The sequence below is a fragment of the Nyctibius grandis genome, chromosome 9, assembly GCF_013368605.1.
Source record: "Nyctibius grandis isolate bNycGra1 chromosome 9, bNycGra1.pri, whole genome shotgun sequence".
In the NCBI taxonomy this organism is placed as follows: Eukaryota; Metazoa; Chordata; class Aves; order Nyctibiiformes; family Nyctibiidae; genus Nyctibius; species Nyctibius grandis.
The window spans coordinates 12839018-12865486 of NC_090666.1; the positions used below are offsets into that span (position 1 = coordinate 12839018).

The 26469-nt window shown below is 40.4% G+C and overlaps 1 protein-coding gene across 1 annotated transcript in view; it reads left to right on the forward strand.

Moving 5' to 3' along the window:
• Positions 1–26469, forward strand: part of LOC137667504 (titin-like) — a 245020-nt gene that overhangs the window by 217167 nt on the left and 1384 nt on the right. Inside the window, 34 exon segments of the mRNA XM_068408322.1 lie at positions 66–362; positions 466–1053; positions 1152–1454; positions 1596–1892; positions 2357–2644; positions 2732–3031; positions 3130–3432; positions 3596–3901; positions 4005–5771; positions 5867–6163; positions 6725–7012; positions 7105–7404; positions 7483–9549; positions 9642–9944; positions 10026–10331; positions 10421–10711; positions 10829–11128; positions 11235–11540; positions 11781–12086; positions 12187–12468; positions 12747–13340; positions 13437–13724; positions 13841–14140; positions 14605–14907; positions 15191–15493; positions 15608–16192; positions 16328–16633; positions 16726–17025; positions 17270–17845; positions 17938–18243; positions 18335–18928; positions 19050–24994; positions 25082–25235; positions 26150–26443. Of these exon segments, the coding sequence (XP_068264423.1) occupies positions 66–362; positions 466–1053; positions 1152–1454; positions 1596–1892; positions 2357–2644; positions 2732–3031; positions 3130–3432; positions 3596–3901; positions 4005–5771; positions 5867–6163; positions 6725–7012; positions 7105–7404; positions 7483–9549; positions 9642–9944; positions 10026–10331; positions 10421–10711; positions 10829–11128; positions 11235–11540; positions 11781–12086; positions 12187–12468; positions 12747–13340; positions 13437–13724; positions 13841–14140; positions 14605–14907; positions 15191–15493; positions 15608–16192; positions 16328–16633; positions 16726–17025; positions 17270–17845; positions 17938–18243; positions 18335–18928; positions 19050–24994; positions 25082–25235; positions 26150–26443 (20343 nt within the window).

Sequence of the window (26469 nt, forward strand, 5' to 3'; positions counted from 1 at the left end):
GTAACTGCCAATATAAAAAGTAAATACTTGCTATATTGCTTAACCTATTGCACTTTTTTCCTCAGAAAAACCCAGCCCACCAGAAAAACTTGGAGTAACAAATGTCACAAAGGACAGTGTTTCTCTTTCATGGCTAAAACCAGAACATGATGGTGGAAGCAGAATTGTGAGCTATCTCATTGAAGCTCTTGAGAAAGGACAGCAAAAATGGGTTAAGTGTGCAGTTGTAAAGACAACTCATCATGTTGTTCATGGTCTTAAGGAGAATGTTGACTATTTCTTCAGGGTGTCTGCAGAAAACCAAGCTGGTTTAAGTGATCCTAAGGAACTACTGCTCCCTGTTACAGTTAAAGAACAATTAGGTATGCTTCCTAACATGAGACAAAACTTGATGCACATTAAATTGGATTCATATTTTAAAAGAGAGAACATTTTTTAATGGTTTGAAAATGTTTTCTTTTTCAGAATCTCCTGAGATTGACATGAAGGGCTTTCCTCATAACACTGTATATATTCGAGCAGGATCAAACCTGAAAGTTGAAATTCCGGTTTCTGGAAAACCAGTGCCAAAGGTGACGTTGTCTAGAGATGGTGTTCCACTGAAACCTACCATGAGATTTCACACAGAAACCACTGCAGAAAGTCTCATCATTAACCTTAAAGAAAGCGTGGCTGCTGATGCTGGCAGATATGATATTACTGCTGCCAACTCGAGCGGCACCACAAAATCATTTGTTAACATTGTTGTGCTGGATAGACCAGGTCCTCCTGTTGGTCCTGTTGACCTTAGCGATATCACTGAAGAGAGTGTAACACTCAGATGGCAGCCGCCAGCATATGATGGTGGAAGTCAAGTTACCAACTATATCATACTGAAAAGAGAAACAAGTACTGCTGCTTGGTCTGAAGTGTCTGCAACTGTTGCTAGAACTGTTATCAAAGTTATGAAGCTCACAAGAGGAGAAGAATACCAATTCCGCATCAAAGCTGAGAACCGCTTTGGCATCAGCGATCACATAGACTCACAATGTGTGGTTGTCAAGCTTCCTTACAGTGAGTAATATGCGACACACTATAGCTCGATGTTTTAATGCTCTGATGTTGAAAATGCAGTTTTGTTAACAACTATTCTCTTATTTTGATATCATCAGCTACCCCTGGTCCTCCTTCCACACCATGGGTCACGAATGTCACCCGAGAGAGTATTACTGTTGGATGGCATGAACCAGTCACTAATGGTGGCAGCGCAGTCATTGGATACCACCTGGAAATGAAAGACAGGAATAGCATATTATGGCAGAAGGCTAACAAGATCCTCATTCGCACAACTCACTTCAAAGTGACCACCATCAGCGCTGGCCTTATCTATGAATTTAGAGTTTATGCAGAAAATGCAGCTGGCATTGGAAAAGCAAGTCATCCTTCTGATCCAGTCCTTGCAATCGATGCTTGCGGTATGTATTCCCTAGAAAATAAAGAAGTCCAACCATTTAAGTAGTACTTTTTTTTCCCCCATGATATTCTGTCCTGTACAGTAAGCCAATATCCAAAACAGCTGTTATTCATTAGCAATACCCTTATGTTTCCTACTGCAGAACCACCAAGAAACATTCGTGTGTCAGATATCTCCAAGACTGCTATCACACTGTCATGGCAGAAGCCAGCATTTGATGGTGGTAGCAAGATCACTGGATACATCGTAGAAAAACGTGATCTTCCGGATGGCAGATGGACAAAAGCTAGCTTCACCAATGTTATTGAGACTCAGTTCACTGTATCTGGTCTGACACAGAATTCCCGGTATGAATTCCGGGTCTTTGCTAAGAATGCCGTTGGTTCCATTAGTAATCCCTCAGATGTTGTGGGTCCTATCACATGTGTTGATACATATGGTAAGTGTTTTGCAATTATATAACAGTAGCATTTTGTGGTACTAGGAACCTTAAAGGCGATACTGTTTTGTAGAACCAGTCTTTTAAATATGGAAGGCCAGTTTATAGTGATTGATTCAATAAGCTTGAATGACTGTGAGCTATTTGGGCATGATTGCAATGAACATCTTTGGCTGTATCTGCATTTTTAAAGTCTTATGGTATCTTTATTCTCTGAGAAACAGAAGTCTGCCCATGCCTCATGGCCAAAGTGGTTATATTTATACATGTGGTTGCCTTTTCTTGGTAGGATTAGTTTTACTTGTTCTAGGTTTATGATTTAAGTTATACATGCTGTCTTTGCTGTGATCTGTATTTATAACATGCCTGTAATTATTAGCTTAAGTAAAGTACTATTATTTTCGGTTTTATTAAATACAAGTCTAAAATAAGTATGTTTTTAACTTTTTCTTATTTTTTTTAAGGTGCACCTGCAATTGATGTGCCACCAGAATATACAGAAGTGGTGAAATATAAAGCAGGAACTTCAGTTAAGCTAAAATTAGGCATCTCAGGCAAGCCTATACCCACAATTGAATGGTTCAAAAATGGCAATGAGTTACAAACCAGTGCACTAGTGTCTATTGAAAACACAACAGAATTTGCTTCTATACTCATCAAGGATGCAACTCGACTCAACAGTGGCACCTATGAACTAAAACTGAAGAATGCCATGGGTTCAGCATCAGCCCATGTTAGAGTACAGATACTTGGTATGTCTTGAGATATGACTGTATTATACTATTAAACAATAATTCAGTAATAAATACTTAACACCTTCTTTCTTCTGCCTTCTACAGACAAGCCAGGACCCCCAAGTGGACCTATACAGTTTAAGACAGTCACTGCTGAAAAGATTACAATAATGTGGGACCCACCAGCAGATGATGGTGGGGCACCTGTAACACACTATGTTGTTGAAAAGCGGGAGACAAGTCGGGTTGTATGGTCTTTGATTTCTGAAAAACTGGAGGGGTGTATCATAACTACAACAAAACTCATCAAAGGAAATGAATATGTGTTCCGTGTCCGTGGTGTGAACAAGTTTGGAGTTGGTGATTCACTGGAGTCTGAACCTGTTATAGCCAAAAATTCATTTGGTAAGAAACATGTAAAATAACTTAGGCAACTGAATCATCTTGTGTATTATTTGTAAGTAGTACTGATCTACTGACATACTTTTTTTTTTTTTACTCAGTTACACCTGGACCACCTAGTGTACCAGAAGTCACAATGATAACCAAGAATTCTATGACCGTTGTCTGGAACAGGCCCACTGTTGATGGAGGCAGTGAAATATCAGGATATTTTCTTGAGAAGCGTGACAAGAAGAGTCTGAATTGGTTCAAGGTTACTAAAGAAACCATTCGGGACACCAGACAGAAAGTAACAGGTCTGACTGAAAACAGCGAATATCATTTCCGAGTTTGTGCTGTCAATGCAGCTGGACAAGGTCCGTTCTCTGAAGCTTCTGATTTCTACAAAGCCACAGATCCTGTTGGTAAGATACAATGTGCAGTATTTCTAATTGGTTAGAAATCAATGGACGGGAATTAGGATGGGAGTGCACCAATGTAACTGAGGGCAGATTTTGTTCCTCTTTATGATTAATTGTAAATATGGCTTCTGATTTATTTTTTTCCCCTGTAAACTATCACTTACAGATAAGCCAGGCTCACCAACAAAGCTGAAGGTTGTAGATACAACCAAGACATCTGTCACCCTTGGCTGGATTAAACCTGCTTATGATGGAGGAAGTCCAATTACCAGCTACGTGGTGGAGAAAAGAGAAGGTGAAGAACAAGAATGGACTGTAGTCAGTACTAAGGGAGAAGTGAGAACAACTGAGTATGTTGTATCCCACCTTCAGCCAAGTGTTAATTATTATTTCCGCGTGTCTGCTATAAATTGTGCTGGACAAGGAGAGCCTATTGAAATGACGGAACCCGTTCAAGCTAAAGATATTCTTGGTACTGTACTTTCCAGTGATTTATCATTTTTCTGTGTTTTTTTTTTCCCAAAGTATTTCTTATATTCCAAGTATGCACTGTAAATTTTTACTTATTTCCACAGTGGCACCAGAGATTGATCTGGATGTTGCTCTCCGGACCTCTATTGTTGCTAAAGCAGGTGAAGATGTGCAAATAATGATTCCATTCAAAGGAAGACCTCCTCCAACAGTCACATGGAGAAAGGGTGACAAGAATCTTGGGACTGATGAAAGATATATCATCCAGAACACAGAATCATCTACACTGCTTACTATTCCTCAGGTTACCCGAAATGATACAGGAAAATATGTTCTTACAATTGAAAATGGAGTTGGAGAAGTGAAATCATCATTTGTGAATGTAAAAGTACTTGACACACCATCTGCCTGCCAGAAGCTTCAGCTTAAGCATGTTTCTCGTGGCACAGTGACACTGGTATGGGAGCCACCTCTCATTAATGGTGGTTCTGAAATAACAAATTATGTTGTTGAAAAAAGAGATGCTACAAAGAGGGCCTGGTCAACTGTGACAACAAAGTGTCCTCATACCACCTTTAAGCTAACTAACCTGTCAGAGAAGACTGCATTCTTCTTCCGTGTTCTTGCTGAAAATGAAATTGGACTGGGTGAACCTTGTGAGACATCTGAACCAGTGAAAGCTGCAGACTTACCTGGACCTGTAAAAGACTTAGCCATGAAAGATTCTACAAAGACTTCTGTTAAACTGCAGTGGAGCAAACCTGACTATGATGGTGGTAGCATTATATCGGACTATATTATTGAAAAGAAACTGCAGGAAGAAAAAGAATGGACATATGCAGGCACAAGCAAGAGCTGTGAATTTGAAGTTGAAAAACTTAAAGAACTTTCTGTCATGGAATTCAGACTCTTTGCTAAAAATGAAAAAGGCAGGAGTGATGGTGTTACTGTTGGACCCATTACAGTGAAAGAACATATAATAACACCTGAAGCTGACCTTTCCGATATTCCTGGAGGTCAAATTGCAGTAAGAATTGGACATAACCTGCACATTGAATTGCCCTATAAAAGTAAACCTAAGCCATCAATGAGCTGGCTCAAGGACAACCTCCCTCTTAAAGAAACTGAACATCTTCGTTTCAAGAAAACTGAAAACAAGATAAGCTTAAGCATCAAGAACGTGAAAAAGGAGCATGGTGGCAAATATACTCTAATTCTTGACAATGTAGTCTGCAGAAAAACATTCACAATTACTGTCATCACTCTTGGCCCTCCATCTAAGCCAAAAGGACCTTTAAGACTGGATGAAATCAAAGCAGATAGTGTAGTTTTGTCATGGGAAGCTCCTGAAGATGATGGCAGAGGAGAAATTACTGGCTACAGTATTGAGAAGAGAGAAACTTCACAAATGAACTGGAAGCTGGTGTGTTCGAGTGCTGCAAGAACAACTTTCAAAGTACCAAACCTTGTTAAAGACACTGAATATCAGTTTAGAGTTCGTGCAGAAAACAGATACGGAGTGAGCCCACCTCTTGTCTCAGCAGATGTTGTGGCAAAGCATCAGTTTAGACCACCAGGTGCCCCGGGCAAGCCTGTTGTATACAATATAACCGCTGATGGAATGACCATATCTTGGGATGCTCCCGTTTATGATGGTGGTTCAGAGATTATTGGATACCACGTTGAAAAGAAGGAAAGAAACAGTATTTTGTGGCAGAAGGTTAATGTTGCATTAATATCTAGCAGAGAATACAGGATCACCGGACTGCTTGAGGGCCTGGATTACCAGTTCCAAGTATATGCCGAAAACACTGCAGGTCTAAGCCGAGCTAGTGAGCCAAGCAAATTTACTTTGGCAGTCTCTCCAGTGGGTGAGTGAATAATCAATCACTCATCCAAGAAAATTCTAGTCTTGTAGACTATGGTGAGCAGTAATAAAAATAAATTTTCATTATTTTCCTTTCAGACCCACCTGGTACTCCAGATTACATTGATGTCACCAGGGAAACAGTCACCCTTAAATGGACTCCACCACTGCGTGATGGAGGCAGTAAGATTGTGGCCTACAGCATTGAGAAACGGCAAGGAAGTGAAGACCGCTGGCTCAGATGTAACTTTACTGATGTCAGTGAATGCCAATATACAGTTACAGGACTCAGTTCTGGTGACCGATACGAATTCAGAGTGCTTGCAAGAAACGCTGTTGGTACAATCAGCCCACCTTCACAGTCTTCAGGCTATATCATGACCAGAGATGAAAACGGTAAGAATTATTTCTTAATGTGCTTGTATTTGGGTACTGGAGTCAGTTAGAGTGTCTGGCTGTACTGATTGGAAATGGGAGGCCAAGGGGGGAAGAACGTGTGACTGAGGTCCTTCCAGTCAACTCAGAATGTTACTCTTTGTACTCCAAGGTGTGAGGGTCTAAATTAAAGACCTAAATCTGCAGACATACATAATCAATTGCTGAAAGGCATGGCACTCTACATTTGTGTTGGATAAGTAGCAGCACCAAAGTTGGAAAGAAATCAAACTGTAATATTCTGATGCACTGAATCATTTAGAAATGAAAATGTGCCTCAGGTAGCTTGGCATACTGTAACAGCATATATTAATGGTGCCTTTCACCTATTTTAATATGATGCACTGTGTGCTTACAGGAGAAACAAGTTTATCATATATAATAACTGCTTTTTAGAGAATGCCATTTTCTAAGTGAAAGAATTCTATATATAACAATCTTTTATAAGTAGTACATTTAAAAGACTGTCAGGAAAAAATACTTAGCTATATGGGAATTTAATTATATTTTCCTTTTTTTTAGTTGCTCCAACAATTGAATTTGGCCCTGAGCACTTTGAAGGCCTTACTGTTAAAGCTGGAGAGAGCATTAGACTTAAAGCTCTAATCAAAGGACGTCCAGTACCTAAGGTGACATGGTTTAAGGATGGTAAGGAGATTGAGAAAATAATTAATATAGAAATAACTACAGCTATTGGATATAGTACAATCTTCATTAGAGATGCCACCCGGGATCATCGTGGAGTGTACACAGTAGAAGCCAAAAACGCATCAGGCACTAAACGAGAAGATATTACCTTCAGAGTACAAGGTACTGCACCAAACACTTTTAGCATGCTCTTTTAAAATAATATTTTATTCTCAGTGCCAGCAAATTATAATTCTGAACCTTTAAAATTGCAGACACACCAGGAAAAGTTGGTGGACCAATACGGTTCACAAACATTACTGGAGAAAAAGTCACATTATGGTGGGACCCTCCGGCTAATGATGGTTGTGCTTCTATTTCACACTACATAATTGAAAAACGTGAAACCAGCAGGATTGCTTGGGCCTTAGTTGAAGATAAATGTGAAGCTTGCAGCTACACTGCACTTAAATTAATTAAGGGCAATGAGTACCAGTTCCGTGTCTCTGCAGTGAACAAATTTGGAGTTGGCAGACCATTGGAGTCTGATCCAGTTACTGCACAAATACCTTACAGTAAGTTTCCACCTCATTCTGTAGAAATAACTGTGGAGTTACCATCTTGTTTTTCTAATGACATTTTTCTTTTTTTAGCTCTCCCTGATGCACCAGGAACTCCAGAGCCTACCAATGTAACAGGAGACAGTATCACACTCACATGGGCAAGACCAAAATCAGATGGTGGAAGCGAGATAAATGAGTATATCCTAGAAAGGAGAGAAAAGAAGAGCATGCGCTGGGTTAAAGTATCCAGTAAGAGGCCCATTACTGAGAACAGATACAGAGTAACTGGCCTTATTGAAGGCAATGAGTATGAATTCCATGTCATGGCTGAAAATGCTGCAGGAGTTGGACCTCCAAGTGACGTTTCAAAGCTGATTAAATGTAGGGAACCAGTCAGCCCACCAAGTGCTCCTAATGTTGTAAAGGTGACAGATACATCGAAGACTAGTGTAAGCTTAGAGTGGACCAAGCCAGTTTTTGATGGAGGCATGGAAATAATTGGGTACATCATTGAGATGTGCAAAGCTGATCTTGAAGCATGGCAGAAAGTCAATGCAGAGACTGTTCTTGCTACTAAATATACTGTTGTTGATTTGGAGGCAGGAGAACACTATAAATTCAGAGTTAGTGCTGTCAATGGTGTTGGCAAAGGAGAAAGTTGTGAAGTTCCTGCTTCAGTCCAAACCGTGGACAGGCTTTCTGCACCTGAAATTGATATTGATGCAAACTTCAAGCAGACTCATATTGTAAGAGCAGGTGCAAGCATTCGTCTATTTATTGCCTTCTCTGGAAGACCTGTTCCTACTGCTGTGTGGTCCAAAGCAGATGCTAATCTTAGTTTGCGTGCTGACATTCAAACAACCGATTCGTTCAGCACACTGACTGTGGAGGAATGCAATAGAAATGATGCTGGCAAGTATGTCTTTACTGTGGAAAACAACAGTGGAAGTAAGTCTATCACATTCACTGTCAAGGTTTTAGACACACCTGGTCCACCAGGTCCTATTACATTTAAAGATGTGACTCGAGGATCTATTACTTTAATGTGGGATGCTCCTGTTCTGGATGGAGGTTCACGTATCCATCACTACATTGTGGAAAAACGGGAAGCAAGTCGTCGTAGCTGGCAAGTGGTGAGTTCAAAATGCACTCGACAAATCTTTAAGGTCACTGATCTGGCAGAAGGTGTGCCGTATTTCTACCGAGTGTCAGCAGAAAATGAATACGGTGTAGGTGAACCCTGTGAATTAACAGAACCAGTTGTAGCCACAGAAGAACCTGCTCCACCTAAGAGACTAGATATTGTTGATACAACCAAATCTTCTGTAGTTTTAGCTTGGCTTAAACCTGATCATGATGGTGGTAGCCGTGTTACTGGATACCTTCTTGAAATGAAACAGAAAGGATCTGACTCCTGGATTGAAGCTGGACAAACCAAACAACTTACTTTCACTGTTGAAGGCCTTGTGGAGAACACTGAATATGAGTTCCGGGTCAAGGCAAAGAATGATGCTGGCTACAGTGAGCCAAGAGAAGCTTTCTCTTCTGTTATTATTAAGGAGCCACAGATTGAACCAACAGCAGATCTCAGCGAAATAAGCAGACAGCTCATAACATGCAAGGCTGGAGGCACCTTTACTATTGATATACCAATCAGTGGGCGCCCGGCTCCAAAAGTGACATGGAAACTTGAAGAGATGAGGCTGAAGGAAACCGAGAGAGTGACCATCAAGACAACAAAAGACAGAACCACACTGATTGTAAAGGACAGTATGAGAGGTGACTCTGGTAAATACTACCTCACACTTGAAAACACTGCTGGTGTGAAAACATTTACTGTCACAGTGGTAGTCATAGGAAGACCAGGTCCTGTCACTGGCCCAATTGAAATATCATCTGTCTCTGCTGAATCCTGTGTGTTGACCTGGAAAGAACCTGAAGATGATGGTGGCAGTGACATTACGAACTACATTGTAGAGAAACGTGAATCTGGCACAACAGCATGGCAGCTGGTAAATTCCAGTGTGAAACGTACACAGATCAAAGTCACTCATCTCACAAAATACCAGGAGTACAGTTTCCGAGTAAGCTCAGAAAACAGATTTGGTGTCAGCAAACCCCTTGAATCAAAAACAATAGTTGCTGAGCATCCATTTGGTAAGTGAAACACTTTTCAAAATTTGTTCTCTTTCTCTGACTGAGGTATTTGTAATAACTAACATTTTCCTCCCCATCTTTTTTGTGTTTAGTCCCACCAAGCCCACCTTCAAGGCCAGAAGTCTATTCTGTATCTGCAACCGCCATGGCCATTCGCTGGGAAGAACCCTATCATGATGGTGGCAGCAAAGTTATTGGATACTGGGTTGAAAAGAAGGAGCGCAACACCATCCTTTGGGTGAAGGAAAACAAAGTGCCATGCTGTGAATGCAACTACAAAGTCACGGGATTGGTGGAAGGCCTAGAATACCAATTCAGAACCTATGCTCTAAATGCTGCAGGTGTTAGCAAAGCCAGTGAAGCTTCCAGACCTGTAGTGGCTCAAAATCCAGTTGGTAAGTATTACAGTTAGAGTTATGCTGTCATTTACGCTAAAATAGAATTGCATCTCTCATTTTTCTGTTTTATTCCTCCAGATCCACCAGGAAGACCAGAAGTAACAGATGTCACCAGATCTACAGTGTCGCTGAGCTGGTCAGCACCCCTTTATGATGGTGGAAGCAAAATTATTGGATATATTATAGAGCGCAAACCATATAACAAATCTGGTGATGGACGCTGGCTGAAATGCAACTATACCATTGTCTCAGAAAACTTTTTTACTGTGACAGCTCTTAGTGAAGATGAAGCATACGAATTCCGTGTACTAGCAAAGAATGCTGCTGGTGTTATTAGCAAAGGATCTGAATCGACTGGTGCTGTCATTTGCAAAGATGAATACTGTAAGAAATATTCATTTGGAACAATTAAAAACATACAGTTCTTAGTACTGTCATGTAATTTGTTTGTAATCTCTTTTTCCTTATGACAGCACCTCCAAAGGCTGAACTCGATGCCAGACTGCAGGGAGAAGTTGTCACCATTAGGGCTGGATCGGATCTTGTTCTCGATGCGGCCATTGGTGGGAAACCAGAACCAAAAGTCTTCTGGTCCAAAGGTGACAGGGAATTGGAGCTATGTGAAAAGATATCTCTGCAATACACCAGCAAACGAGCCATTGCAATTATCAAGTTCTGTGACAGAAGTGATAGTGGAAAATATACTCTAACAGTTAAAAACGCCAGTGGGATGAAACAAATTTCTGTTCTTGTCAAAGTGCTTGGTATGTATCCCATGATTAATATTCATACTTAGTAAACTAAAAAACCCACATTCTTTTAAGTAAGAGTGAGACGCTTTTCCTTAGCTGCTAATAACACTTATTTTCCTCTCTACCCAGATTCACCAGGTCCATGCGCAGGCAAAATCACCGTTAGCAGAGTAACAGAAGAGAAATGTACTCTGGCATGGAAGATTCCTGAGGAAGATGGAGGTGCACAAATCACTCACTATATTGTAGAAAGGCGTGAAACCAGTAGACTTCACTGGGTTATTGTTGAGGCTGAATGCCAGACTTTATCATGTGTGGTAACAAAACTTATTAAAAATAATGAATACATTTTCCGTGTGAGAGCAGTCAACAAATATGGACCAGGTGTTCCACTTGAAACAGAACCTGTGATTGCCAGGAATGCTTTCAGTGAGTGTTACTACCTTCCATTCTGCATCAGAATTTGTGGAATATTTCTCTTAGATAAACAATTTGTTAAATAATTTTTTTTTTCACCTTTAAAAAAAAAAACCAGCTATCCCAACACAGCCTGGTGCTCCTGAAGAAGTGAGTGTCGGCAAGGAACATATCATTATTCAGTGGACGAAACCAGAATCAGACGGTGGCAGTGAGATTAAGGACTATCTTGTGGACAAACGTGAAAGGAAAAGTCTGCGCTGGACACGAGTGAACAGAGATTACACTGTTTATGATACCAGACTGAAAGTCACTGGTCTCATGGAAGGCAGCCAGTACCAGTTTCGTGTCACTGCAGTGAATGCTGCTGGGAACAGTGAGCCTAGTGAAGCTTCACAATACATGTTATGTAAAGAACCATCATGTAAGTTACCACATTTAAAACATACTTTAATATTTACTTGTAATGGAGCATAAACCCATGCTGATACTTTGACTAAGATGACAAAACCACATACGATGTCGCTGAACTAGCTAGTATTAGACTACACTTAAAAGCAGTTAATTTTAAACGCATTTCCTGGCATTAGCTATTTAGAAAGTGTTTTTAACTGTAAAATATTTTCTGCACTAATGTGAAATGTGTTTTCTTCTTTTTTCCAAGATACTCCTGCACCACCTTCAGCTCCAAGAGTTGTGGATACTACTAAGCACAGCATAAGTTTAGCATGGTCAAAGCCCACATATGACGGCGGTGCTGACATCTTAGGCTATGTTCTTGAAATGAAAGAAGAAGGTACTGAACAGTGGTATCGACCACATACAACTGCCACTCTAAGGAATGCTGAGTTCACCATAACTGGTCTTAAAACAACCCAGAAATACCAGTTCAGAGTTGCTGCTACAAATGTGAACGGTATGAGTGAATTTAGTGAATCATCAGCAGAAATAGAACCTGTGGAAAGAATAGGTAATTTGAAGACTTCATGTATGTTTTAAGGAATAATTATGTTTTCCTTTAGAACTACTAAAAGATTAATTAATTCCGTGTTTCTTACACCCTTTATCAGAAATACCTGAGCTTGAGCTTGCTGATGATCTGAAGAAGACAGTTACAGTCAGAGCTGGTGGTTCCCTGCGCCTAATGGTCTCTGTATCTGGCAGACCTGCTCCTGTAATCACATGGAGCAAGCAGGGTGTTGACCTTGTAAGTCGAGCTATTATTGATACTACAGACAGCTACACTCTGCTTATTGTGGATAAAGTTAATCGGTATGATGCTGGAAAATACATCATTGAGGCTGAAAATCAATCAGGAAAAAAATCTGCAACCATTTCTGTAAAAGTGTATGGTAAGTACTGCTACAATTGTATATGGGCATTACATCACTCATAGTGCACGTTGCTCAGGAGAGTCATTCATTTCCAAAGGAAGTTTGCAGTTTAAATAACATGAGAATATTTGGTAAGTCAGAGAAATAATCTAATCCAAAGGAAAATATGTAATTTCTAAAGCTGTGCTAGTTTATAAATCAAATCCCAGCATTGTTTTTTTATGCAGAATCAGTCATTGACTGTAAAAGGAAAGGATCCAAAAAGGAAAAAATAAATCTTTTTCTTTTTGTTTTAGATACACCTGGTCCACCAGCTGCAGTGAGAATTAAGGAAGTATCAAAAGATTCTGTGACACTAACTTGGGATATTCCAACCATTGATGGGGGAGCCCCAGTCAACAATTACTTAATTGAGAAACGTGAAGCTTCGATGAGAGCTTACAAGACTGTCACTACTAAATGCAGTAAGACATTTTATAGAGTCACTGGACTTCTAGAAGGAGCTTTGTATTATTTCAGAGTACTACCAGAAAATATTTACGGCATTGGTGAAGCTTGTGAAACATCTGATGCAGTACTAGTATCTGATGTCCCCATGCTACCACAGAAACTTGAAGTGATTGACACCTCTAAATCAACTGTTACTCTTGCATGGGAGAAACCACCACATGATGGTGGCAGCAGATTGACTGGCTATGTTATTGAGGCCAGCAAAGCTGGAACAGAAAGATGGTTGAAGGTAGTGACACTGAAGCCTACTGTCTACGAGCATACAATTATCTCTCTCAATGAAGGTGAACAGTACTTGTTCAGGGTCAGAGCACAGAATCAGAAGGGTGTGTCAGAACCACGAGAGATCGTCACAGCAGTGACAGTACAAGACCAAAAAGGTAGGTACCTACTGTTAAAAATAACAGGGTGAAGCTTACACCAAATGAATGTGATATTTATGGATATTTAAAATACCAATGATTTGCTTTTCTTAGTTCTACCAACAATTGACTTTGCTGGAATACCTCAGAAGACAATTCATGTACCTGCTGGCAAGCCCATTGAGTTAGCTATTCCAATTGAAGGGCGACCACCTCCAGCTGCATCTTGGTTCTTTGCTGGTTCTAAACTAAAAGAATCAGAACGCGTCAAAATGGAGACTGTTGCCAAAACGGCTAAACTGACTGTGCGTGAGACCACCATACATGACACTGGAGAGTATACGCTTGAACTGAAGAACACAACTGGAACAGTTACTGATACAATAAAGGTTATAATCCTTGGTAAGGATTTATGAAAATAATTATCCATGAGCTTTCTCCATCTGAACTTTGTTACATCAGCAATATGATTCCTTTTCTCCACTTTTTTTTCGTCTTTTAATTTTCTTTTTTTCTAGATAAACCTGGACCACCTGTTGGACCTATCCGAATTGATGAAATTGATTCAAATTATGTAACCATCTCCTGGGAGCCACCTGAGCTGGATGGTGGAGCTACCCTTAGTGGCTATGTGGTAGAACAGCGTGATGCTCACCGCCCTGGATGGCTGCCAGTTTCAGAGTCAGTAACCAGGACAACGTTTAAGTTCACCAGACTTGTTGAAGGTGCAGAATACGTGTTCCGTGTGGCTGCTACAAACCGCTTTGGAATCGGATCTTACCTGCAGTCTGACATTATAGAATGCAAGAGCAGAATCCGTAAGTCTGAATTTTTGCTTATCCTCTACCTCTAAAAATAAAAATATATCTTTAAATGGGCTTATATATCCACACATAGATAAGATTTTTCTAGATGTTACTACTTCCTTTCGCCAAATAAAATGGTACATCATGATGCACAGTAGTCTTGTTATATTTCTGGAGAAAAATGCCATCCCTAAAACTATATAGGTATTACAGACACACTGCACAGAACCTCAATGCTAAACTTGGATTTTCTGCTCTGGTCTACCATTAGCCTTAAAAATTGCTTTACTCCATTACAAAAGCAGGAGTATTTCACTGACCTAGTTTGTAAAGTACTTTTAGTAAAGTTTTATCTCCTGATAAAAAGAGTTTGATAGGACATTGATATTACATTGTTATTCACAATACGTGGCATATTACTAATGTGTAGAATCATTTGATGCTTTCTTCACTAATTCTGTGTTATGTTTTTACAGGTATTCCTGGTCCTCCTGGCACTCCAGAGGTGTTTGATATCTCTCGAGATGGCATGACATTAACCTGGTATCCTCCAGAAGATGATGGTGACTCACAGATTACTGGTTATATTGTGGAACGCAAAGAAATTAGAGCAGATAGATGGATCCGTGTAAATAAAGTTCCAGTCACTATGACTCGTTACCGTTCCACTGGGTTGGTTGAAGGATTAGAATATGAACACCGAGTCACAGCAATCAATGCCAGAGGCACTGGGAAACCCAGCCGTTCTTCCAAGTCTGCCGTTGCCAGAGATCCAATTGGTAAGTAATTTCCTACAGATTAAGTGCATTATGGCAGAAGGGAATGACACTCGTAAAATGTACTCATTTTTCTAATTTGGAAATTTGTCTTGAGTGTATTAACAAATGAGATTCTGACTGGAGAAAACCAAGAAAATATTAGCGAAAATCCTTCATTCTAAGTTTTTCTGTATAAATCCTATAGACTCAATACAGATCATATGTTGCAAGTTAGCATTTGTTACATCTTTTAAACGTTCATAAAAAAAAGATCCCATGCCCCCCATCTGATCTTCTCTTCCAGCTCCTCCAGGTAAACCTCAGAATCCAAGAGTCACTGACACTACAAGAACATCTGTCTCCCTGGCTTGGAGTCCACCAGAAGACGAAGGCGGTTCTAAAGTTACTGGCTACTTAATTGAGATGCAGAAGGTTGATCAATTTGAATGGACCAAATGCAATACCACGCCAACCAAGATTCGTGAATACACCCTGACACATCTCCCCCAAGGCGCAGAGTACAGATTCCGTGTGCTAGCCTGTAATGCTGGTGGGCCAGGAGAACCTGCTGAAGTGCCAGGAACAGTCAAAATAACAGAAATGCTTGGTAAGACACTTCAAGTCTTAACTCTCAAAGTTGTCCTAAAAAAGTATTTGCCTGAAGCAGGTATGATATAATCTGTAAACCAGATATAGCATGACATGTTAATTTTGTTTACAGAACATCCTGACTACGAACTTGACGAAAAATACCAGGAAGGTCTCATGGTGAGACAAGGTGGAGTTATCAGGCTTACAATACCCATTAAGGGTAAGCCCATCCCAATATGCAAATGGACAAAAGAAGGACACGACATCAGCAAGAGGGCCATGATTGCGACTTCTGACACTCACACAGAACTTGTGATCAAAGATGCAGAAAGAGAAGATTCAGGCACCTATGATTTGGTACTTGAAAACAAGTGTGGCAAAAAGGCTGTGTATATTAAAGTCAGAGTGATTGGCATTCCAAATCCACCAGAAGGGCCACTTGAGTATGATGATATACAAGCTCGTTCTGTCAGAGTAAGCTGGAGACCTCCTACAGATGATGGTGGTGCAGATATCCTAGGTTATATTGTTGAGAGACGAGAAGTACCGAAGACTGCCTGGTACACTGTTGACTCTAGAGTAAAAGGGACATCACTAGTCGTGAAAGGGCTCAAAGAAAATGTGGAATATCACTTCCGTGTTTCTGCTGAAAACCATTTCGGTATTAGCAAATCTCTCAAATCTGAAGAACCAGCAGTACCAAAGACACCTCTAAGTAAGTCCTCTTTTAATTTAAAGAAAAAAAAATTAACTACTACATTATGCTTCTAAAAGTGCAAAAGTATATGCAAATGTTTTAATGCTAGGTCACTATTATTTCTATTATTTTTATTATTGTAATTATTAACAGATCCTCCAGAGCCTCCAAACAACCCACCTGAAGTGCTTGATGTTACAAAGAGTTCTGTCAACTTGTCCTGGTCCAGACCTAAAGACGATGGTGGTTCTCGTGTAACTGGCTACTACATTGAACGTAGAGAGACGTCCACAGAAAAATGGGTCCGGCATAATAAGACACAGATTACCACTACAATGTACACAGTCACAGGACTTGTTCCAGATGCTGAATATCAATTCCGCATCATTGCTCAAAATGACATTGGTGAAAGTGAAGCAAGTCCTGCTTCTGAACCAGTGGTATGCAAGGATCCATTTGGTAAGAAAATGTTTGCATTAACAGATTTTCTGAAGAGCAACTTAGTGACATTTAGAGAGGAATTTATTTTCTGTATCTATTTTAATTTTCAGACAAACCAAGCCAACCTGGAGAAATTGAGATCACTTCTATATTTAAGGATAGCATTACATTAGAATGGGAACGACCTGAAAGTGACGGTGGCAAAGAGATCCTTGGCTATTGGGTTGAATATCGCCAGTCTGGAGAAAGCACCTGGAAAAAATGCAATAAAGAACGCATCAAGGACAGGCAGTTTACAGCAGGAGGTTTACTAGAGGCTACAGAATACGAGTTCCGTGTTTTTGCAGAAAATCAGACTGGCCTCAGCAGACCTCGAAGGACTGCTATGGCAGTGAAAACTAAATTAACATGTAAGCAAAAATACATCGTGTTACCTGCTGTGATATTATTGTGATTTGCTGTGTCACAAACCACAGTGCTGCACTTAACATGCTGCCTATTTGTTTTACACGTTATTTGCTAACATGACTGTCCTAAAGCAGTCTTTCAAGTATAAGAGCCACAAGTATAAATGAAAATTAATTTCCAGTAATATAGTAATAGAGGAAAATTTCATAGTCATCTTTTTTTTTTTTTTTATTTTCTTTGTTGTAGCTGGAGAAGCACCTGCCCTAAAAAAAGAAATGCAGGATGTTACAACTAAACTGGGTGAAGCAGCTCAGCTGACATGCCAGATTGTCGGGAGACCTTTGCCTGATATTAAATGGTACCGTTTCGGCAAAGAACTGGTGCAGAGCCGAAAATACAAAATGTCATCTGATGGACGCAACCATACACTGACAGTAGTAACAGATGAACAGGAGGATGAAGGTCTCTACACTTGTATGGCTACCAATGATGTCGGAGAAATTGAAACTAGTGGCAAGCTATTACTGCAGGCTCCTCCTCAGTTCCATCCTGGCTTCCCATTGAAAGAGAAATACTATGCAGGTGCAGGTGGCACCCTCCGCCTTCACATCGTGTATATTGGCCGACCAGTACCAGCAATAACTTGGTTCCACGGCAACAAACCTTTGAGAGGATCAGAAACAGTCACTATTGAGAACACAGAGCATTATACTCATCTTGCTATTAAGAATGTCCAGCACAAGACTCACGCTGGGAAGTACAAAGTGCAACTCAGTAACACATTTGGAACAGTTGACACTGTACTTAATGTGGAAATACAAGGTAATTAATTTTATTTTCAGTATTTTTGTGGAATATTTTCTCAAATATTTGCTGGCAAAAGAAATAAAAATATTATGCTTTTTCTTTTACAGATAAGCCAGATAAACCACTAGGGCCAATTGTTATAGAGTCTATACTGAAGAATTCTGTGGTCATAAGCTGGAAACCACCAGAGGATGATGGAGGTGCTATGATAACCAATTACATCATAGAGAAACGTGAAGCCAAGGAAGGAGCAGAATGGCAACTTGTATCTTCAAGCATTTCAGGCACAACCTGTAGAATTGTTAACCTAACTGAAAATGCAGGCTATTATTTCCGTGTTTCTGCTCAGAATACATATGGCATTAGTGAAGCACTGGAGGTTTCATCAGTTGTTGTTATGAAGCCTCCATTTGGTAAGTGGACGTCAAAATATCAATTTCTGTATGCCCCTGTAATTACTAAGGCATACTCACTTCAGTTTTTGAACCTTTTTATTCTTTACAGATAAACCAGGACAACCTGGTCAGCCAGTAGCAAGTGCTGTCACAAAGGATTCTTGTGTTGTCTCATGGAAGCCACCCGCAAGTGATGGCGGTGCAAAGATCAGAACTTATTATCTCGAGAAGCGTGAGAAAAAACAAAACAAGTGGATTTCTGTAACAACAGATGAAATTCGTGAAACCGTCTATTCTGTGAAAGATCTTATTGAAGGTCTTGAATATGAGTTCCGTGTAAAATGTGAAAATCTTGGTGGTGAAAGTGAGTGGAGTGAGGTATCACAACCAGTCATTCCAAAATCTGATGTACCAATTCAAGCTCCACATTTCAAGGAAGAACTAAGGAATCTGAATGTGAAATTCCAAGCTAATGCCACATTTGTCTGCAAAGTCACTGGTCATCCTAAACCAATTGTCAAGTGGTACAGACAGGGCAAAGAAATAATGCCAGATGGTGAAAAGGTCAAGATACAGGAATTCAAGGGTGGATATCACCAGCTGGTCATCACAAATGTAACAGATGATGATGCCACAGTGTATCAAGTTAGAGCTACCAACCAAGGAGGATCTGTGTCTGGCACTGCCTCTTTGGATGTTGAAGGTGAATGAAGCGTCTTGATTCCTAAGATAAATTCTTTTTAAGCTTCGAATATTTAGACTATTGGTGCTCTTCTCATGTGCTTTTGGTCATGTGTTGTTTTTTCTTCCTCTTTCTATTCCAGTTCCTGCAAAGATTCACTTGCCCAAAAACCTGGAAGGCATGGGAGCTGTTCATGCCCTCCGAGGGGAAGTAGTGAGCATCAAGATTCCATTCAGCGGCAAGCCTCACCCCGTCATCACATGGCAGAAGGGACAAGATCTCATCGATACTAATGGACACTACCAAGTCATTGTTACACGATCATTCACATCTCTTGTTTTCCCAAATGGTGTTGACAGAAAAGATGCAGGCTTTTACATTGTTTGTGCCAAAAACAGATTTGGAATCGATCAAAAAACAGTTGAATTAGATGTGGCTGATGTGCCTGATCCACCAAGAGGTCTGAAAGTAACTGACATTTCAAGGGATTCAGTCAACTTAACCTGGAATGAACCAGCTACTGACGGTGGAAGCAGAATCATAAACTACATTATTGAGAAACGTGCTACAACAGCAGAGCGATGGATTCGTGTTGCACAAGCTCGTGATACACGATACACAGTGGTGAACCTATTTGGCAAGACCACCTACCAGTTCCGGGTAATTGCAGAAAACAAGTTTGGCCAAAGCCACCCTTCTGAACCTACTGATCCAATTATCACAAAGGAAGATAAGACCAGAGTAATGAACTATGATGAAGAAGTTGATGAGACCAGAGAAGTCACCACAGTTAAAGCAGCTCACTATTCTACAAAGGAACTCTATGACAAATATATGATTGCAGAAGAGCTTGGACGTGGGCAGTTTGGCATTGCACACCGCTGTGTTGAGGCAGTTTCAAAAAAGACTTACCTGGCCAAGTTTGTCAAAGTAAAGGGTGCTGACCAAGTTTTGGTAAAGAAAGAAATTTCCATTCTCAACATTGCTAGGCACCAAAATATCCTGTATCTTCATGAATCATTTGAAAGCCTAGAAGAACTGGTCATGATCTTTGAATTCATTTCTGGAGTTGACATCTTTGAAAGAATAAGCACAGCTTCATTTGAACTGAATGAAAGAGAAATAGTAAGTTATGTACGCCAGGTCTGCGATGCACTAGAATTTTTACATCGCCACAGCATCGGACATTTTGATATTAAACCAGACAATATTATTTACTTCACAAGAAGAAGTTCTGTAGTTAAAATTGTTGAATTTGGTCAAGCCAGACAATTGAAGCCTGGAGACAGCTTTAGGCTCCAGTTCACTTCTCCTGAATATTATGCACCTGAAGTACATCATCATGATTTGGTCAGCACAGCTACTGACATGTGGTCAGTTGGTGCTCTAACATATATACTTCTCAGTGGCATTAATCCTTTCATTGCTGAAACAAACCAACAAGTTATTGAAAATATTCTAAATGCTGAATACAACTTTGATGATGAAGCATTCAAAGATACAAGCACTGAGGCCATGGACTTCATCGATCGCCTACTAGTAAAGGAAAGAAAAGCTCGGATGACAGCTGCTGAAGCGCTTAACCACGTGTGGCTAAAACAGCAGACAGAAAAGACCAGCACTAAAGTCATCAAGACCTTGAGGCATAGGCGTTACTACCAAACTCTAGTAAAGAAGGAGTGGAACACAGTTGTGTCAGTAGCCCGAATCTCCTGTGGTGGCGCAATTAGATCTCAGAAAGGTGTAACAGTGGCTAAAGTTAAAGTTGCGCCAATAGACATTGGTCCCATTGCTGGGCAGATAAAGCATGCTGTTACAGAAGAAGGAGGGCACGCCAAATACGTATGTAGGATTGAAAACTATGATCAGTCCACACAAGTCACATGGTACTTTGGTATGAGGCAATTAGAAAGCAATGAGAAATATGAAATCAAATATGAAGAAGGTGTGGCAACCATGTATGTCAAAGATGTTTCTAAATCCGATGATGGCACCTACCGATGCAAGGTAGTAAATGACTATGGTGAAGACAGCTCTTATGCAGAACTTTTTGTCAAAGGCGTGAGAGAAATTTCTGAGCACTACAGATGCAGAACTGTTAGGAAAGTGAAACGACGGGTTGATACTATGAGACTATTAGAGCGCCCACCAGAATTTACTCTGCCTTTGTACAACCGCACTGCATATATTGGAGAAAATGTCAGGTTTGGAGTAACTATAACAGTTCACCCAGAACCTCGCTTAACATGGTTCAAATCAGGCCAGAAAATCAAACCTGGTGATGATGATAGGAAGTATACTTTTGAATCAGACAAGGGTCTTTATCAGCTCATCATCAATAACGTCACTGAAGAGGATGATGCTGAATACAGTATTGTGGCACGCAATAAATATGGTGAAGACAGCTGCAAAGCTAAGCTGACGGTGATTCCGCATCCACCTCCAGCAGATGCCACACTAAGGCCAATGTTTAAAAGACTGCTGGCAAATGCTGAATGTCAAGAAGGCCAAAATGTCAGTTTTGAGATCAGGGTATCTGGTGTACCAAAACCAACATTGAAATGGGAGAAAGATGGTCAACCTCTATCCTTTGGTCCTAACTTTGATATAATTCATGAAGGTTTAGATTATTATGCTTTGCATATCAGAGATACTTTACCAGAAGACAGTGGTTATTACAGAGTTACTGCTACAAACAGTGCTGGATCTACAAGTTGTCAGGCTTATCTAAAAGTTGAACGCTTGAAATATGTCAAGCATGAGTACAAGACTGAAGAAGAGCGGGAGAAGCACGTGCAGAGGCAAATTGACAAGACCTTACGCATGGCAGAAATCCTTTCTGGGGCTGAAGCTGTTCCACTGACACAAACTGCACAAGAGGCTCTCAGAGAGGCTGCTATCTTATATAAACCAGCTGTTAGCACTAAGACCGTCAAAGGTGAATATGAAATTAAGAAAGAAGAAAAGAAGGAAGAAAGAAGACTTCGTATGCCATACGAGGTCCCAGAGCCTCGCAAACATGTGCGCACTTCTCTTGAGGAAGATCAGAACATAAAACACTTTGTGCCTCTGTCAGACATGAAGTGGTACAAGAGGCTGCGAGACCAATATGAAATGCCAGGAAAACTTGAGAGAACTGTTCAGAAACGCCAGAAACGCATACGTCTTTCCAGGTGGGAGCAATTCTACGTGATGCCGCTGCCACGCATTTCTGATCAGTATAAGCCTAAATGGCGCATACCAAAGCTAACACAAGATGATCTTGAAATTATAAGACCAGCACGTCGGCGTACCCCATCTCCAGACTATGAATATTACTACAGACCAAGGCGGCGATCACTTGGTGACTTGTCTGATGAGGAATTACTCCTGCCTATTGATGACTATTTAGCCATGAAAAGAACTGAAGAGGAAAGACTGCGCCTTGAAGAAGAGCTGGAGTTAGGCTTTTCTGCTTCCCCGCCAAGTAAAAGCCCCCCACGCTTTGAACTGTCTGCCCTTCGGTATTCTACTGCAGGAGCACAGGTCAGTTCAGAGGAAGAAAGAAAAAGAGAGCTGAGGTATTCAAGCTATCATATTCCAACTAAAGCTGACACCAGTGCAAGCTACATAGAGCTTCGTCAGCGCCATGACAGGGCTGCCTACAGACCACCGAAACAAAAGCAAAGAATAATGGATGAAAGAGAGGATGAAGAATTGCTCCGTCCTGTTGGCACTGCTCAACGACTCTCTGAATACAGGAGTGAGCTTGAATATATGGCAGAGGAGGAAAAGAGTAGACTCAGGAGAAGGAGGGAAAGAGAAATAACTGAGATCACATCAGAAGAAGAAGAAGAAATAGAAATGGTGCAACACGTTCACAGGGAATTTTCACCTCCCTCTAGATTACTAAGGAGAAGAAGATCTCTTTCTCCAACTTACATTGAGTTGATGCGTCCTGTATCTGAATTAATTCGACCCCGCTCACGGCCTCCTGAAGAAAGTGAGAGAAGATCCCCAACACCAGAGAGAACTCGACCACGCTCACCTAGCCCAGTTTCTAGTGAAAGATCACTCTCTCGGTTTGAGAGGATGGCAAGATTTGATATATTTTCTAGATATGAGTCCATGAAATCTGCTTTGAAAACTCAGAAAACTATGGAAAGAAAATATGAAGTTCTGACTCAGCAGCCTTTTACCCTTGACCATGCTCCTCGCATTACCCTGAGAATGCGCTCGCACCGGGTACCGTGTGGCCATAATACCAGGTTCATTCTAAATGTCCAGTCAAAACCAACTGCTGAAGTGAAGTGGTACCATAATGGCATTGAGCTCCAGGAGAGCAGTAAGATACATTTTACTAATACCAGTGGGGTATTAACTCTGGAGATTCTCGACTGCCACATTGATGACAGTGGAACATACCGAGCTGTATGCACAAACTACAAAGGGGAATGCTCTGACTATGCAACACTAGATGTTACTGGAGGAGATTACACTACATACTCTTCCCAGCGGAGAGATGAACAAGTACCAAGGTCAATTTTACCTGACTTGACAAAAACAGAGGCATATGCAGTCTCCTCATTTAAGAAAGCATCTGCTACAGAAGCAAGTTCCTCAGTAAGAGAGGTCAAATCAGAAATGTCAGCAACAAGAGAATCACTTTTATCATATGAACACTATGCTGCTTCTGAAGAAAAGATCACTGCAGCTGAAGAAAAATCATTGGAAGAAAGGACTGTACACAAGGCATTTAAAAGCACTCTACCAGCAACAATCCTTACAAAACCACAGTCAATCACGGTTTCTGAAGGGGAGACTGCAAGATTTTCCTGTGACGTTGATGGCGAACCAGCACCAACAATGACATGGTTCCGTGCAGGTCAACCCATTGTTTCTTCGAGGCGCTTCCAAGTAACACGAACACAGTACAAGTCTACCTTTGAAATTCCTTCGGTCCAGATGTCAGATGAAGGAAGTTACACTGTTGTGGTGGAAAACTCTGAAGGAAGACAGGAAGCGCATTTTACTTTGACTATTCGAAGACCAAAAATTCCCGAGAAAACAATTACATCACCTCCAACAATCAAATCTCCTGAGCCTCGTGTGAAGTCTCCAGAGCCAGTTAAGTCTCCTAAACGAGTGAAATCTCCTGAACCCATCAGCAGCCCCCCAAAAGCAAAGTCACCACCTGCAGACAAAACAGTACCAGCAGAGAAAGTACAATTACCAACTGCTTCTCCACCAAAGATAAAACAGCATCTGAAAGCAGAAACTCTTGGAGATAAGGTAAAGTTATCCTGTGCAGTTGAAAGCAGTGTTTTAAGTGTCAGAGAAGTGGCTTGGTATAAGGATGGCAAAAAACTGAAAGAAGACCATCATTTCAAGTTTCATTATGCAGCAGATGGCACCTATGAGCTCAAAATCCATGAGCTCACGGAATCTGATAAAGGAGAATACACCTGTCAAATTATTGGGGAAGGAGGTGTTTCAAAAACTAACTTCCAGTTTACTGGCCAAGTATTTAAAAATATCCATTCCCAGGTAAGAGGTGTATCTGACACTCATAAATCTGTTCAGAAAGAAGAGGTGTTTACAGTTTCTACCCAGAAGAAATCAGCAGTGACAACTGAAGAAAAAGCAGCAGTTCAAGAAGTCATTAAAAAGTCAATTGTTACTGAAGATGTCAAACAATTGAAAGCAGAAATTAAAGCTTCTTCAACTAAAATGACAGTGTCTGAAGGGCAGAAAGTGACGTTGAAAGCCAGCATTCCTGGTGCCTCTGAAGTAAAATGGGTGCTGAATGGAATGGAGCTGAGAAATTCAGATGATTACAGATATGGTGTTTCTGGAAGTGACCACACACTAACAATCAAAAAGGCTAGTAATAAAGATGAAGGTATACTCACCTGTGAGGGTAAAAATGATGAAGGCATTATTAAATGCCAGTACGTTCTGACCTTTTCTAAAGAGCGCTCCAATGAACCAGCATTTATCATGCAGCCTAAGTCTCAAAACGTCAATGAAGGACAAGATGTATTGTTCACCTGTGAAGTTTCTGGGAATCCGACTCCTGAAATTGAGTGGTTTAAGAATAATCAACCTGTAAGTATATATTTAATATATTTACTTGAAAAATTAGAATTATTCATAAAACTGATCTTAATGAAACCATCTTTTTTCCCTCCTCAGATTGCTGTTTCATCGCACATCAGAGTAACACGCTCTAAAAACATATATTCTCTTGAGATTCGAAATGCAGCAGTGAGTGACACCGGAAAATACACAGTCAAAGCAAAAAATTACCATGGGCAGTGCTCTGCTACAGCATCTTTGACTGTACTCCGTAAGTTTGTTCTCCAGTTCTTGTGTTCAGACTAATCACAACTTTTTGCTGTGGTGTGTCTACTAACATGACATGATAAAAGCCACTGGTAATGTTGATTCAGGTATTTTAACAAGTTCCTATTTCTTTTGTATATAATATATACAGAACTAAAACAGCATTAGAAATCTTTATAACACCCGCAGAGGAGCACATGGATGCTCTATTACATCAATAGATGCATGCTAACAGAAGCTATGAGCATTCCTTCTAGGATGACTGTGTTAAGACCTTGGTGCTGGCAATTACTCCTTCCTCATTTACTAACAGAATCTGTTCCAACAAAACAAAGTAATTCCACAGTTAAAAATTTGTACGGTAACCTAGACATAACTGAACTGGGTGTACCATATTCCAGTTCCTAGCATCAAGGGGTTGCTATGATTTGCTTGTATGACTGTGCTTGGGTTTAAAGGAAAGCTACAGTGATTGAGCTTTTCTGTTGCCTTTTATAGCTACAGAACAATGCAGTGAAATACAGACTTTCCTACACCATGCTTGTAAAAACTTGAAAATGTTTCACAACTTCCACAAACATGAACTGAACACACATAATTTCTCAGTGTCTAATTCTAGTTACAGTTCTAATAGGAAACGTCATGTGACAACCTGTTTCTTCTTAAGTATGTTTTTCCTTCAAGCTCATACATACTAGTAACAGTTCCATTTCCTACTTGTTTCACTTATAAATTACTGTTTGTGATTTGGACATCTTGAATCAAATGATTGTGAACAATTTTATACTCCACTGTAGTTTTCCATTGAAAGCAAACTATGCTGTCTCTTCATTTCTGTAAAATTAACCATATAGAACTGCATGACTTTGTTAATGTGACGTTATTGGTTTTTCCTTCTATGTTTGCGATATTCCCCAGCTCTAATTGAAGAACCTCCAAAAGAGGTAGTATTGAAGACAAGTGGCGACGCAAGCATGCACGAAAGTTTTTCTTCTCAGTCCTTTCAAATGGCTTCTTCTAAACAAGAGGCTTCATTCAGCAGTTTCAGCAGTAGCAGCATGACTGAAATGAAATTTGCAAGCATGTCTGCCAAAAGCATGTCCTCCATGAAGGAATCCTTTGTAGAGATGAGCTCCAGCAGTATTATGGGGAAATCTAGTGTGGCTCAACTGGAGAGTTCAACTAGTAAAATGCTTAAATCAGGTCTGAGAGGTGAGCAATACAGTTACTGGTAGAGT